General features: G+C 41.1%; 1 protein-coding gene across 3 annotated transcripts in view; it reads right to left on the bottom strand.

Moving 5' to 3' along the window:
• LOC118323242 (oxysterol-binding protein-related protein 7-like) overlaps window positions 1-14,411 on the bottom strand; it is a gene marked incomplete in the record, with an annotated part of 18,382 nt that extends 3,971 nt beyond the window's left edge. The window contains 14 exon segments of one of the 3 annotated variants that reach the window (XM_035655183.1): window positions 1-12; window positions 99-279; window positions 1,679-1,771; window positions 2,878-3,011; window positions 3,778-3,934; window positions 4,054-4,143; window positions 4,352-4,470; window positions 4,688-4,829; window positions 5,366-5,533; window positions 5,764-5,877; window positions 5,976-6,029; window positions 6,183-6,326; window positions 6,429-6,648; window positions 14,313-14,411. In XM_035655183.1, coding sequence (XP_035511076.1) covers window positions 1-12; window positions 99-279; window positions 1,679-1,771; window positions 2,878-3,011; window positions 3,778-3,934; window positions 4,054-4,143; window positions 4,352-4,470; window positions 4,688-4,829; window positions 5,366-5,533; window positions 5,764-5,877; window positions 5,976-6,029; window positions 6,183-6,326; window positions 6,429-6,596 — 1,576 coding nt within the window. 3 annotated transcript variants of the gene reach the window in all.
• Window positions 14,412-14,783: the final 372 nt, after the last annotated feature.

The following is a 14,783-nucleotide window of genomic DNA, read 5'->3' as shown; positions in this document are numbered from 1 at the left end:
GGGTGGCAGTGGCTGAAGAGAGGGGGGGGGGGACTCAGTCAATACCAGTCAAAGTCGATCTTAATTTGCCCGCTACTGGACAGCAGGTAAACACTCACCATGTCCCTCCTCAGGCTCTGAGGTGCTCGTGGTGGTGATGTCGCTCAGGCCGGACTCATCCGAAGCCTCGGCCTCCGATGAGGTCTCGCACACTATCACCTCACTGGCATCAAAATACTCTGCCATGGATTCTGCCACTGAGGGTGCACGGCGACAGTGACGACCCGTAGACGGTGTTCTCTGTGAGGAAGCACGGAGGAGGAAAGGATTTGTGGTTCAAACTATTGTTGCGTTTTCAAATTAACAGTTTGTACAAAGTAAGAGTCAGGGCCAACAGGCAGGTAGAGTATCAGACACACAGGCATGAGTTGGGCTGATTTTTAGGTTTGATATTAAGCTAAATACTGAACAGGTAATACCAAATTCTACCACTAGGTGTTGTATGTGACAGAATAAAAGCCCATGAATGGGTGGAGTTGCAAGTCAAAGAGTTTTCCATAACATGTTCCTGCAAATGTTAAATAAAAGCCTTGTTAATAAATGAAGACTTTCTGTCCATGGAAAGGCTAGATGGCTTTTAATTTGAAATGGATAAAAAGTGATGAGTTTGTATTAAAAAGTCTTACATGTATGCTGTTAGACCATTATGAAAGCAATAAGAGCTATTTTCCATCCATACTGACAAAAATAAAAAAAAATAAAAAAAACTGTATAAAAAGGGAAATCAATATTGCTTCCATCTGGGTTGCATTTTGTAGCTGTTACAGCAAAAGAAAGATCAAAACAAAGACTGAAAAATGCAACTTTATAAAAAGTGCATCATTTTATTAATCCTGTCAAAACGTGTCAGAATCACGTTTAACTGTTTAAGATATATTCAAATGATTGGATTTTAGACTTCAAACCCTGCCAACAACCTGCTCCCTTTTAATCTGCTATGCTACTCACTGTACTGACAAACATAGCTGGCTAGCTACCTTGCTAACGCAGCAAAAGATGTGATAAGCATGTGTAACATGACAGTTGTCAGGGACAGGTTTAATCAGAATTATACTAAAAAGGGAAAATGATGGGGTCATTTTCTTTAAAATTCCAGCAATGCATTTCACAAACGAGTTAGCAACTACTGTGAAGACTGAACTCCACACCACCGTCTGCTCAGCTGTGGTGTGTAACGTTACTCTGATACACTAAAGGGCTGACATTGCTGAGAGCTGCTTCTCGTCTAATTAGCCTGAATAGTTGACTTGGTTTGCATAAAGTTAAACTGGATTAAGCTTGTATACCGTACCGGTCCAATAAAACCGGACGCGGACCCAACCCTAATTTCACAGACACATTCAGAGTTGAAGTACCCATTGGTGGCACCCACAAAATGTCTCCACATATTGTCTTGATGTGTCCGAATAGCACGAAGTGAACTAACCTGAGCCATTCCAACCACACGACAACACTGTCATTCATTTGTATTTTGTCCACTTTGTGCTCTGCTGTGATACAACAGCTTCTGAAAAATTATTTGATCCACTAATTCCATATGCAGGATGATAATGGTTGCAAATGAGTGACAGTGAGTCAATGACATTGAGACTCACCAAAAGACTGTTTCACACACACCAGCACACAACACAGTACACACCTGGTCAGGACGGACGGTGCAGAAGGATTCCTCAGTAGAGTCAGAGGACAAGGAAAGCGAGTGGACTTTGGTCAGACGTGACTGTATGTCAAGCTAAACACACATGCATGGACATGCACACGTACACAGACCAGCCATGCAAGACACAACAAGACAGAGGATCAAACATAAATGGTCACAATGTCATGCAGACTCCAGACTGTAAGCAGGACCAGAGGACAAAGCTGCATCTTTGTTGTGGTCTACAGCTATCAATTACGTCTTTTACTAAAAGTCACTGAAAGTGCCTAAACTATTTTAGCAGGTTAGTTCTCCACCAATTAGGTTTAATAAATAGGAAAACATTGTCAGGTTTTATGGACAAAATCTCAAACACCTTATATAAACGGTTTTCACAGGCTGGTACTAAGCACGAGGAGTAAACTCATTAATATGTCAAATTGGTGGAGTTCTCCTTTGAAAATCACCCAATCAATAAGTTCAACAATTCCACAGAGTTATTTATTCCAACTCTCTTCTCAATGCTGAGAAAATTATCTGAATTCTTGACTGTTGTGAAAATGCAGGGTGACAGTCAGCTGCCAGGCAACCAAAGACAAATAAAGACCAAAGTCACAACAACCGATGTCCCAGTGGTTGAAAAACATACAACATGGACAGAAAACAGACAGCCAAGAAGAAACCTCATGCAACACCAAACAGGAAGGATTACTGAGCGCCGGCAGTTTGACAGCAGGAATTAATGAGTCCCTAGACTGACAAGGCTCAGTTTCAGTGTGGGACAACAATCGTGCTGTTTGTGTCTTTGTGTGTGTGCGGAAATGGAGGAGAGAAAGAGGTGTGTTCCTTCAGGTCGCGCCTGTGATAACTTGTGTCTGTCCTGCCTAGAAACAACCCAAACCTGCTTAACAGTTTCACACAGCACCTCACCAACAGACAGCGAGGGCTTGGCCTCCATTGTCTCTTTGCAGACCGATACTAATATTTTGTGCCTATAAATCAGTATTTTAATTTTTTTTTTAACTCTAGGAGAAAGAGAAAAGAAGTGAACAGTGAAAGAGGATTAGGAACTACTACATTCATGTCAGTCAGTCTTTGTTGTCATTCAATTTTCAGCTTCAGGACGAATAAGGATCTTTTTGAGTTTTGTTTCTGTTTGTGTGTCTGTGTGTGTGTGTGTATGGGGCTGAGTGTGTTACCTCAGACAGTGTGGTGCACAGTGTAGCGAGCTGCTGTGAGGTGTTTTGCCTCAGGTCCGGAGCGGTCCAGGCCTGCCTAACTCTCTCCCTCTCCAAGGTCAAAACATCGTGAATGGACTTGAGAGAAGTGTGAACTACAACACAGAAAGCATGAATTACAAGTTCAGTTTATGAACATTTGATGCTACCTGTAATAAAGAGTAGAAATGTAAGTCATTGGGTTAGAGCATTTTTAACTTTTAAAATTAAGTTCAGTTTATAAAAATGTCAAAAAACACACTGACTATTGTTAATCAAAACCTAAAGACACACCTTGTTGAAATGGTTAATTCTGACTGGTTTTTGCTTACATTTATATAATTGAAATCAAAGTTGTCACTTTTTCAATTTCTGTTGATTACTCAGTTATTTAATGAGATGCGAATCAGAACATTAACATAGCAGCGAACTATTTGCTATGTAAAGATATAGTGGAGTCATGGTGTCCTGAGCAATTCTATCACACCTATTTAAACCTAACCAGAGTTTGTGATTGATGGAACAAACAAGGTGGTTTTGGTGAGTTTTATTTGGTTTCTGTCCACTTTAAATTAAGTTACAATGATATGCAAGCAAGTTTTTGTCTATTGAGTCTGGTGGCAATATGTAGGGATCCTTCCCATAATGTTATCAGACACTGACAACAATCTGAGTCTGTCAGTGACAAAAACAAGCTTCAGTGGATGTACTTTCACAGGCACATTTATCCCCAAGGAATAATAGATCTGCCTGTTTTGCGGCGGTAGTGCCCACTGTTTTGGTCTAAGATGCTGGTGCTCTAGTGCAACATCTAGCCTTAACTCAAAACTAGCTCAATTAAAGCTAATCACAGAAATACATGTGTTAGGTGGGGGGCCGTACCCCTCTGAGAAGCAGTGCAGATGTCATGGTGAAGCTTCTTGGCCTCGGGTGAGGTGACCTGAGGGTTGGACAGCTGGGAGTAGACGTAGCCAGGGATGGATTGAACGGATGATCCCAAACCAGAGCTGTTGTTAGTGCTCAAGTGGCTGGAAGTGAACTGGAGAAGACAAAGAGAAGAGCAATGTAATGTGTTACACTGAAACAACTTGTTGAATGGAGGATGTTTAAAATTTTGATGAATCCAAACCCTGAATAAGAGTTTAAAGTGAGTCTTACCAATCCCCCCATGGCTTCAACACGGGACAAAGTCCTGGAGTGACCAACCCCTTTCCCCACTTTCCTTTTGGGTTTCTCCAGGGAGAGATTCTAAAACAGAGACCATCAGGGTTTATAGCTTCTTTCCAGACACAAAAGTACATTATCCTATTGCTGAATGTTCATTTGTATTTTAATCTATTTTACAGAACACGTAGTTAAAAGAAGACTATAGTATTGGATTAGATACCATACAAGTGATCTCAGGCTTCTGTTTTAATATTTCCAACACATTCACAGTTGTTACTAGAGTTCTCACCTGCATGCTGATCCGCATCTCCAGGTCTGTGTTTGTGATTGGCAGCCCTCCTTCCAGCCAATGCAGTCGCTGGATGAGCTGAGCCAGCTCTGTCAGCTCTGCCTGGCAGCGAGCCAGGTCTGACAAACAGGGGGTCAAAGGTCACAGTTAACAAATTAGGAGAACACACACACACACACACACACACGGGAACATATTCAAAAATGTGTCTATCAAAGACAGTGAAGATCACATCAACAAATGTTTATTTTCTGTATCCATGCATACATTCTGTCACTATTAAATATGAAATATGACTGAACCAGACTACTACTACAGATTACAGGTGATTCTTACCGTTAGAGGTTGCATCGATGTCGTGGGTCTGCTGCAGCCATGCTGACACCTTGCTGGTCACCCCTGGGTGAGAAGCAACGGCAGGGGGGGGGCTTCCCATCTCTTGTTGGTACACTGATGCTGAGCTGGCGTACTGAGAAGGCTGGACCACAAACACAGCACAGTTTAAGTCAAGTCCTTAAGTCCTTGTGGGCCACACTGAATAATGCTGGAATGGTTTGTCACTTACTCAGCTAAACGACTGACAAGAATTCAGTCACAACTTTGATATTCAAAAATACCTGCAATTCTCCATCTCATATGATCATATGAAACTGAACACCTTTGTTTTTGGTCAATCAAGACAAGCATTTTAAGAAATACATTTAAAAAATGTTTTTAGATTCAACAATGGATCAAGTAATTGAAAACATAATCGACAGATCTTTTGTACGCGGTAAGAGCGGTATGAATAAGCATACAACATACTGGTGGTTTAAAAAAAACGTGTATAGAGCCCACCTGCCACAATTCTTTGTGCTTTGTTGTTACCATAGAAACAACCCACTAAGGGCACATTTTCATAAGAATGACACAAACCTGGTTTCCCTGCCAGCGGAGGCACTTCATTCAGATGTGTATTTTTTAAAAACAATTTTATGATAAAAAGGTGTGACATTAGCTGCAATCTTTACTGACCATTGCTCTGTTCTTCTGGGCCAGAGTGGCCATGCCTGGCAGGGTGCTCGGGCCCAAGGAGAGAGCGTGAAGGACGCCATGATGAACACTCATTGCCTCGTTTTTCCTAAACACTCTATGAGCACACAGCTTTGTCAGCCAGATGTAGAAGAGTTCATGGCTCTTTGCCTAATGGAGAGGACAGGAGAGAGAGAAAACAACACACAGGAAGAGAGGAGGAGAGAACAATGAAAGTTCAGTTAACATCAGGTTAAAGAATATCCAAACCTTTAGTTGGAAACTTTGGATTCTTCTAGATTTTACTGATAGTGAATTGGATCATGTTGTCTGTGTTCTTAATAATTCTGCAAGCACCTGAGGGGTCCTGAAATCTATCTGAACTGTGTTGTGTCAGTTACCTTGAGGTGGTAGAGGTTGTCTCCAGCATCCAGGTCTATGCGTTTAGATTTCTTGTTGATGGACATGACAGCCAGGCTGACGTCCAGAGAGCCATGGAGTTTCCCTCTCTGAATCTAAAACACAACCACAAAGAGTATTTAAACAGTTTTCATTACCTATTAAGTATGTTTAAATGGCGCTGTTAGCAGCTGCAGTTCTGTTCATGACTTACATCTTGCTGTGTCTTTGAGTACTTCAGAATTCCTTTCTCCAACAGGAAGTATCTCTGCAAAGGACCATTTACAGTGAAGTGTTAGAAACAAAGCAAAGAGGCTTCAGTGGACACTGGTTGGAAGATTGCTTCAGTCTAACCATCATGTTAACTGATGAATAGACAGTGTAGACAAAGCAGAAAAGATGCTGTCGAGGCTGTGCTCACCTTGTGCCAGCCTTTGAGCGGGTACTTCCTCCTCTTCATCAAGTAGCCCTCACAGATCCCGGGGATACTGAGGTCCAGAGATGAGCCAGGAACTGGACCTGTATCCATATGCTGCAAGTCGTCCATCACCTCCCAGTGACGAGACTGACACAGAGGAAACACTTTCATTAGTACCAAATAAACCAAATTACTGGGAAACTTTTTTTGACATACTAAAAACAACACAGTAAAGGGAGATCCTGTTACCTGTTTGGATTGTTTGGAGGACCCTGTGCTGCTGTTCCGTGAGTGGCCGGGTTTGAACGTGCTGGCTGGGGATTTGTCAATGCCGCTGATCACCGACTGGCTGCTGCTCAGAGGGGGCGGACACACCTGAGGGTCCATTGGTAGAATGTGATGAGGGAAGCGTTGCATGAAGTCGAATGACCTTCAGGGCAGGTTGTGTCTCATGGCAAAGTGCGTAGCACTGTGGAAGTAAACAGTACAGTGATAAACCAATCACAAAGACACAAAAGAGTTATGAGTTCAAAGCTCAAACAGAGTGAGACCTTAAAACAAAATGGAAATTCCAATATTTAAAATAACTTTTCTGTGTAACTATAACATTACAAAGACAATGAAACAAGTATGCAAATATATTCTCAGTCTGCTCCAGATACCTTATTGCTAAATTCACCTGTTCATGAAAGCTCGATTAAAACCTCCCATGAATAATCATTAGGTCATAGTTGCATAATTAAAACTGATTTGCAGCAATAAAGGGGAAAACAAACATTTCCACAAGAGAAAGAGAAATTGCGTTCTCCAGCATTGTTTTTCTAGGCCAACGGGTTAACCACTGCAACCAGAAAATCCATGGCACAAACAAATATTTTGCATTCCTCCCATCTTTTAACGCCTCCTGTACCACGTCATTGGGGATGCACAGATACCAGTACTGGTCCAATGCTGTATTGCAATCTTAGAATCTACTTCAACACCACGGCACCAGCTATCACTGTTTGGAGTATGACGTTCACCTCTCGTTAGTTGAACACGTAGGCAGAGGAGAAGCAATTTTAGCTGTTTGCACATATTTTAAGACAAATGATGACAAAGGCAGAGCAGACTGCAAACTAGGCTCTGCTAAACTGTCAAGAGGAAGGATGAAAAGTAGTTTTAGGAGCAGTGAGGAACATCTGATGACAATATATTGTTAGAACTGTAATGGTATTATTAAGCAAAACTCTTCTCTACATGCTCTGAACAATCAGTTATATTACCTATAGTTATATTAAATCATCATCACAGAAAGGACACCTTAAAGGACGCACACACCTAATGTGAAGGTGCTGGTTCAGGAATTCTCTCTGGTGTCTCTAGCAGGGCTGCCACCTAAGAACTGATGTTTCCAGTCATCAGTGGAGAAGCAGCATTTTGTCAGTTGAATCTCTGCATTAACCTTTTACTGGCGTCACTGTACACCAAGCAATGCAGGCTGTGAACTTTACAAACCGAGTCTCAAAACGACCACAAACCACAAAACTGAAGAGTGTTAATGGAGCAGTGTGACGGCAGATTCAACGGCTACAACATGAGACTCATTTAGGCTGATAGAAGTGTTTAGTGTAGCAAGGAACTGGAAAAAAAAAATAAAAAAAAATGGAGGCACATTAAACTGAAACAAAGGAGGCCAGTTATGTTATACAACATCCATCTGCACAGTTACAATATAATACACACATTTATATAGGGGCAGTAAGAGCTACCTTCACCTTATATCAGTGTCTGTAAGTTGCACAGACACTGAAATGCATAATTAGGATGAAACCAGTGTCAACAGGTGGCCCATTGAATTTGTGGTGGCTCTTTCTGCTCCTCTGGAAAAAAACAACACCCCCCCTCCTCCACAACTGCTAGCATTCCCTTTCTCATTCAGCAGGGGAAAAACACACAGAGAAAGTGGAAGTGCTCAATGTTGAAATTCCAGTTGAACATTTTGAGAAGCCTGTCGTCTGCTGCTAGAAGACATCGTCACATGGTGTGTTCAAAGGTCATCGGGATGCAAAAACACAATGCAGAACGGTACATTTTACAACCTTCAGAGATTTTACAATACCGTTGAATCCATTTATACGGTCCTTACTCTGCTAACTTCCCTCGTTATAGCTCAGTGAATTAGGGATTGCAGTCAATGCTGTTTAAAATGTACAATACCATTACATATATCAACAAATATACTGATAACATGTTGTGAAATTCAATGAGACTGATTCTATCCATAGCACCCACTTCGACACTGAGGTCAGAAAAATGAGGATCACTTCCCAAAGCCTAAAGGTGACATCCTCAAGTATCTTGTTGTGTCCATTAACCAACGATATTCAGTTTACTGTCATAGAAGACTACAGAAACCAGAAATGTTCACATTTGAGGCACTGAAATCAGACAATAGGGATTTTTTCCCTCTAAAACAGACTCAAAATGATCCTCATCAATAGTTCATTTAATAGTTGACAACTAATCAATTAATCGACTCATTACAGCTCTACCATGAACATGAATTGTGCACAACTACAATAAGAGGTAATACTGATGAAAACGTAGTAAACAAAACCATAATGCAGCCACACTCACAAACAGGAAAGCACTGGGGCATCAATAACAAATGAAACACACCTGTATTGGTTTGATGTCTATCAAGCAGCTCTCTCAGTAGACCACATGCAATGAATTTAAATTCCCCTCAAAGTTCCAGTTTGAAAGAAGAAGAAAAAAAAAAGAAGGAAATCACACCACAAGAAGAGATGTTCTTGTGAACATTCCTTCAGCATCAAAATGTCCTGTGAGAAACTCCCGTCAGATCTCCTGTGTTAAACTGAGAGCAATGGCACACCTGACTGGTGCTGTGCTCGGCAGGCTGGAGCATATCAAAGCCAGCAGGTATCTGGGCGGGGCTGAAAGTGCAGCAGCACTCTCTACCTGACCCAACAGGTCTGCCAGCTCTGTCAACACGAGGATGACAAGATATGGAACTGATTTGTGCCAAGTTGTAGAAAATCAATTCTGCCTTACAAAAGGCCAACAGTAGCATCCACTGTAACCACTGTAAGCAATTTAAAATGGGTCAAACTTTGTTCAAGGGGCAACATCTCAGGGGAGAAATCAAAAGAGGGAAGCATGGCGGTTGTCTAGTAATCAGAAGTTCCTGGTTGTGTGTGTGTGTGTATATATATATATATATATATATATATATATATATGTGAATTTTGGCATGCGTTATTTAAGCACTATATAAAATGCAGTCCACTTTAAAAATTGTACTTTTGCAGAACTACTTTTGTTAGGAAAGCAGATCAAGAGATAGAAGTAATAATAAATAATTGTTTAAGCTTCTGTCCCAACAGAAGCTTAAACAATGTCAACAAATCACACATGCAAAACTAAACAAACATGTATGTTGTATGTAATGTATCCTAACAAGTAGTGAGTGTGTGCACGTGCGCGTTTAAAGCCTGATGTATGTTCTTCCTCTGCCACAGAGTTCCACTGTTGTCCAAAAACTATTAAAGCCACAGTCAATGAGCCAGGCTGCTGCACGAGGTTACTTGTTCCTTCTTTACCACACCCACACCCACACACCCACACACACACACACACCACCAAATGTGGATTAATCCACCCCTGAAAATAGTCCCTAACAAATGCACCATTTCCTCCTGCTTATTTATTTATTTCTGTCTTCAGTATCTCAATAACAGCAGGTATTTACTTTGTAATGATGGAAGAAAAACGCGCTCAGCCAGCAGCCTAAAGAGTTTGGTTTCAAAATACCACACATTCATTAGGAAAACTACATTTGGATTCAACATTGTATCTTACCGATAGTACAGCATTTAAGTATGGAGTCAAAGTGTATTTTTCACATGGCAGAACAGTACATGCAGCAGCACTGTCTAGCAGCCGGCCGTCAACTGTCACATTTCTGACTTTCTCCATCAACACATGAACACAGCATTACCTCTGGATGACCTGAGCCTTCACAGTGATGGTTTTCACCTCTACATCTTCAAACAAGAGGACTTCGAGAGAAGACAAGGTTATGAAACATCTGGAATTACTTCCTTGTTACCAACCTTCCAGTAAACCGGTTGGTTTTTGGAAGGAGCTTTACTGTACTAGCTGTTGGAACCAAAGAAGAAGAAGCTGGAGGAGAAAACATTCCCTGCATGCTTTGTACTAGTCATCATTATTGTGTGGTTACAGACTCACTGTAAAAAACAATCAACACAAAGTCCAAAGTGGCGTATGCCTGTCTGCTTTGTTATCACATGCCCCTTTCAGTAATGATGTGAAGCCATCAGATTAACACCGATAATCATAGAAGAAACAATGCTGAAAATCATTAGAAATAAAGTCATTTTTCCATTAGTCACTGATGGGATCTGATAATGCAGCTAGTTTTGGTTTTTAGATACCTGTGTGAGATTTCTGATAGCATGTATCTACAGTGCACTGATTGGAATTGTGTTGTGGTAGTCACCGCACTAAAAAAGTATTTCCAAAAATCACTGTCCTGGTTATTCAACATAAATCACAAAGACCTACTTTAAACTCAAACGGTCTGTCACTTGTGTGATTTTTATGGAATGAGACATTGCAGTTGTAGATTCTGAATGCGTTTTTTTCCATTATTTTTTTTTTTTATTATTATTTATTCCACCTGCATTTTGTTGTGGTAAGGGCAGATTAGTCTGTGATCTTGTCCTTAGTTTGGAGACATTTAGTCCCAAAACACAGAAAAGCAAGACAGCAACTTCCGTCACATTGTCTCACATGTTATGGACCTAACAACTAATCAGTTCATCGTGAAAAAAGGTCAACAGATTAATCAATAATGATAATAATCAACAGTTGCAGCCCTAGCCGCATCATACAATGCCATCCTTATCTAATTAGCTGGCTAATCCTGTTAGTGAAATGCTTCCAGGGAGGGCTCACAGTGCCACCACACCAAACTCATCACTGTGGAAGGGTATTTAATACAACGCTGTGCAACACAATGTCTTTATGGCATATCATGGTAGGTAGTGTCACCACTGCTCCAAACTTCTCCACACTTCCTATGATCATTCAACAGAAAGCGTGAAAACTAAATGTATCCACGACAACCACAGCTGTCACTCAGAAACAATACCAATAGCCCCTACTGTAACTGCCCCCCATCTGCTTCTCTTTGGTGGACAGCCACGGTTACAACAATACCCCACAGCTGTGGTCACAATGATGTGTTGAGTCATCAACAAGGCCAGATGAAGACGTTCAGAACAGCTATGAGAAGCATGTGGTCTGACCAGTAAAGCAGAGATAGAGCCGGGGCTGAGATACAGACCAAAGAGCAGCCCTGAGAACATCTGCCTGCAGCAGCTGTACCGTTGGCTGATTTACTGTCAACTCATTCAACAACAGCAAGCAACTCAATTCAAACTAATGCCATGTTTTGCAGCACGACCCTGCTTTTCTTTTAAACCAGCGTGTTCTATGCAAGTCATTGAATGTAGGCCATCATTAAAATGAATTCACTGCCAGTATCATTCTGAACGAGGATTACTTGTAAAGACGTAACTCTGTGAAGTAGAAATACTTTGACAGTAAAACATCTGGCCTGTAGTTCCAACATGAAATGACACAAGAAATGTTTCTCTCTGCAATGGAAGTTAGTCACAAGGTAAAAGGTTGTTTTACGAGCAAAATCATAATGACAGTGAGTTATGAATGTGGACGTGTATTTTAAAACGCTGGGTCTATGCTTAAACATTTATTTTGAAAATGTATACAAAATATCAAGAAAAGCTAAAATAAGGCTACATGTTTTGGGAAATGACTGACACTAACAGAAGGTCATTTTATTTGGCTTCTACATGTAAAACCACTGGTAAAAACATTTTGAGGCATTTTCACCTTGACAAACAGGTTTCTCTGGCTAACGTCGTCTCTCGTGTTTTTTGGTTGTCACCTTTGCCCAAATTTGGATTTCCTGGCTACAAATAATTGGCAGCATGACAGCAAACGACAAACTGAGCTTCAAACTTTTCTTTAGGAACATGCTGATTTCACAGATGCTACAGCCATGGTTTTATTAATGTTTGAACATTTGAACAAAAAATGAAAAGAAATGTATGAGGGAAAATATCCAAGGAAAGAAGACTCCAGGAAACATGTTTTTAAAGACACTTTCCTCTCAGGCATCTTCTCAAGTTATGTCAGTGACTCACCGCAGTGGCACTTTTGATGCTTTGGACTTTGTATTTGCACATAAGGTACATAATATGAAAGGATTTTAGATAGTTAGCAAATAAAAACACAACGATGAGGACATGTGTTCAATCTGAAACCAAGAGTGGATGCCTGTTATCACAACATGTGATTCCATGTGTGTAATTTGGAAACGTAACATCGAAACATTCAGAGCGATATTAGACCGGAGTTGGTTCTGTTGTTGCTTCCAGTATGGAGCTGCGGTGTTGTGATGATGCAATGACCTAGCAGCATCCAATCACTAACAGATTTCCAAGGTCAGCCAAGGAGCAGGGAGACGTGACATCAGGCAAAAGAGAAGAAGAACCTCCCGTGAATAATAGTAGCAATGGGAACCAACCTGAGCAGAGTCCATCAACAGATGCAGATGGTATCTTGGTGTGTGATTAAAGTGTCCAGAACAATGTGTTCTCTCTCATTCATGTCTATGTGATGTCACTGCAGTCAGAGCCAAGAACCTGAACAGACTGGTTCTCCCTCTCGCCTCCCTATCCTCCATCTTCCACTCCCTCATTCCAGGAACGTTCCAGAGCAACATGCACAGGCTGTTTGGCCACATGTGACTGATGGGAGTTCTCTCCAGGCTCAGAACAGTGTTTACAACCCAAAGTTGCACTTTTGTCCTTATATGTAGGATAAAAGGAAGGTCCAGTGCTGAAGGTCCAGTGTGTACCATTTAGGAGGATCTACTGGCAGGTATGTTATCGTTAGTGAATATAACAACCCTGTTTGTGTTACGTTACGATGAGCCGTGTTTACCTACAGGGGGAGCAGGCCCTCTTCTACTGGGGCCGCCATGCTTCTACAGTAGCCCACATGGCTCTAGATAGTCCCTTCTGCCTATTTCATGGCTACTGCAGTTTCCCCTAAACTCTAGGAAGGCGAGTGGTATTCAGTTGGTTGCAACATATTGCAATCACTGTTTGTATATGATATATGCCATAATAAATGTCTGGAGGGGATCTATGGTGACAGGAAGACAGAGAGTCATCAACGGCAGCCATTAGTGCTGGCATTGTGGCACACAAAGGAATAAAAAAAATACTATTATTATTTGCAGGATCAATTAATTAGCGGGGAATGTTTAATCTCAGTACCTGCTTGTACAAAATGCTAAACCTGTTCACAATCCACACAGAAAAGGTCTATTTTCATTTCTGCACAAAGATTCACTATACTTGGGAATCCACATTTTTATACAAAATGTGTAAATATGTTTGTTGTGTTGGACAAAAAGAGCAAAAGGTTTTATTCGTCTATATTGGGGCCAGAGACGACTGTTAGGAGAGTGTTCTGGAAAAATCTTCTGGCCTTTTGGAAGCAGGTAGGCCTACTGATGGTTAACTGCATCAGATGCTCGGCTGTGATTCTAATGAAATAAATATATATATGCAGCAATAGAAACACACCTTCTCAGTGAGTAGGACTTTTCAGTGTGAATTCAGCAGCAGACAAACCAGATAACACACCCAACATCCAGGCACAGACAGGAGGGTGTGTGAGGAGTGTGTTGTTGGGGACAATTAGTAGGCTTAATAAACAGGTTTGATTCAAGTGAACAACACCCCAAACACAGCGTGAGAAACAGTATTAAGGTACATTTTATATGCCCAACACAGACATTTCAGATTATTCTTTGACATTAGCTAGCTTGCCGAATGTCCAAAGGAACTCCACGCCAACAGGCCGTCAAACCAAGTTTCAGTCAGTCACATTATTTTAAAACAAAAATGAAAACCGAAGCAAACCACAAAATCATTAATTAAAACTTTCTTGCCGTTGGAAACTGACAAGGTTTCAAACATTTAACTTTGCGTGAAGCCATTTTCTGACCTGTTTTAGCACGGAGGGTGCGTCGGGGCCGAGTGGAGAGCAGCAGCTGAACTGATGAAGCTCCTCTTCACGCCTGCTGCGGTCGCGAGCGCCGTCCTTCTGCTGGCTCTGCGCGCGCGCGGCACAGTTTCACACAGGTGAACCGGCAGGTCAGGTGCATCATGGGAACACCTTTTTTCTTCCTGTCTGTCTTTCTTTTTTTGATTTTTTTTCTTCAAAATTTTAAATTCTAATTTACAATCGGGGGACATTAGCACATTGTCCCAATTGTAGAAATAAAACATCAGTGTCAACAATTAAAACACAGAAATGAAGTGTATTTAATGCAGCACCGTTCACACAGCAGCTCACAAAGTAAAATGTTACTTATGTTTTAGATGTTTTTATTTTTTTATTCTTTTTCTCCTTTTATTTTTTTTTAAACTATCATCTTTTTTTTTGTTTCTAACCTGTAGCACTTTGAGATCTTCT

This window comes from Morone saxatilis, unplaced genomic scaffold (assembly GCF_004916995.1).
Source record: "Morone saxatilis isolate NCDOM2014 unplaced genomic scaffold, NCSU_SB_2.0 Contig14, whole genome shotgun sequence".
Taxonomy (NCBI): domain Eukaryota; kingdom Metazoa; phylum Chordata; class Actinopteri; family Moronidae; genus Morone; species Morone saxatilis.
Note: the sequence above shows the minus strand (reverse complement) of the source record. Positions and strands in the feature narration are given on the sequence as shown.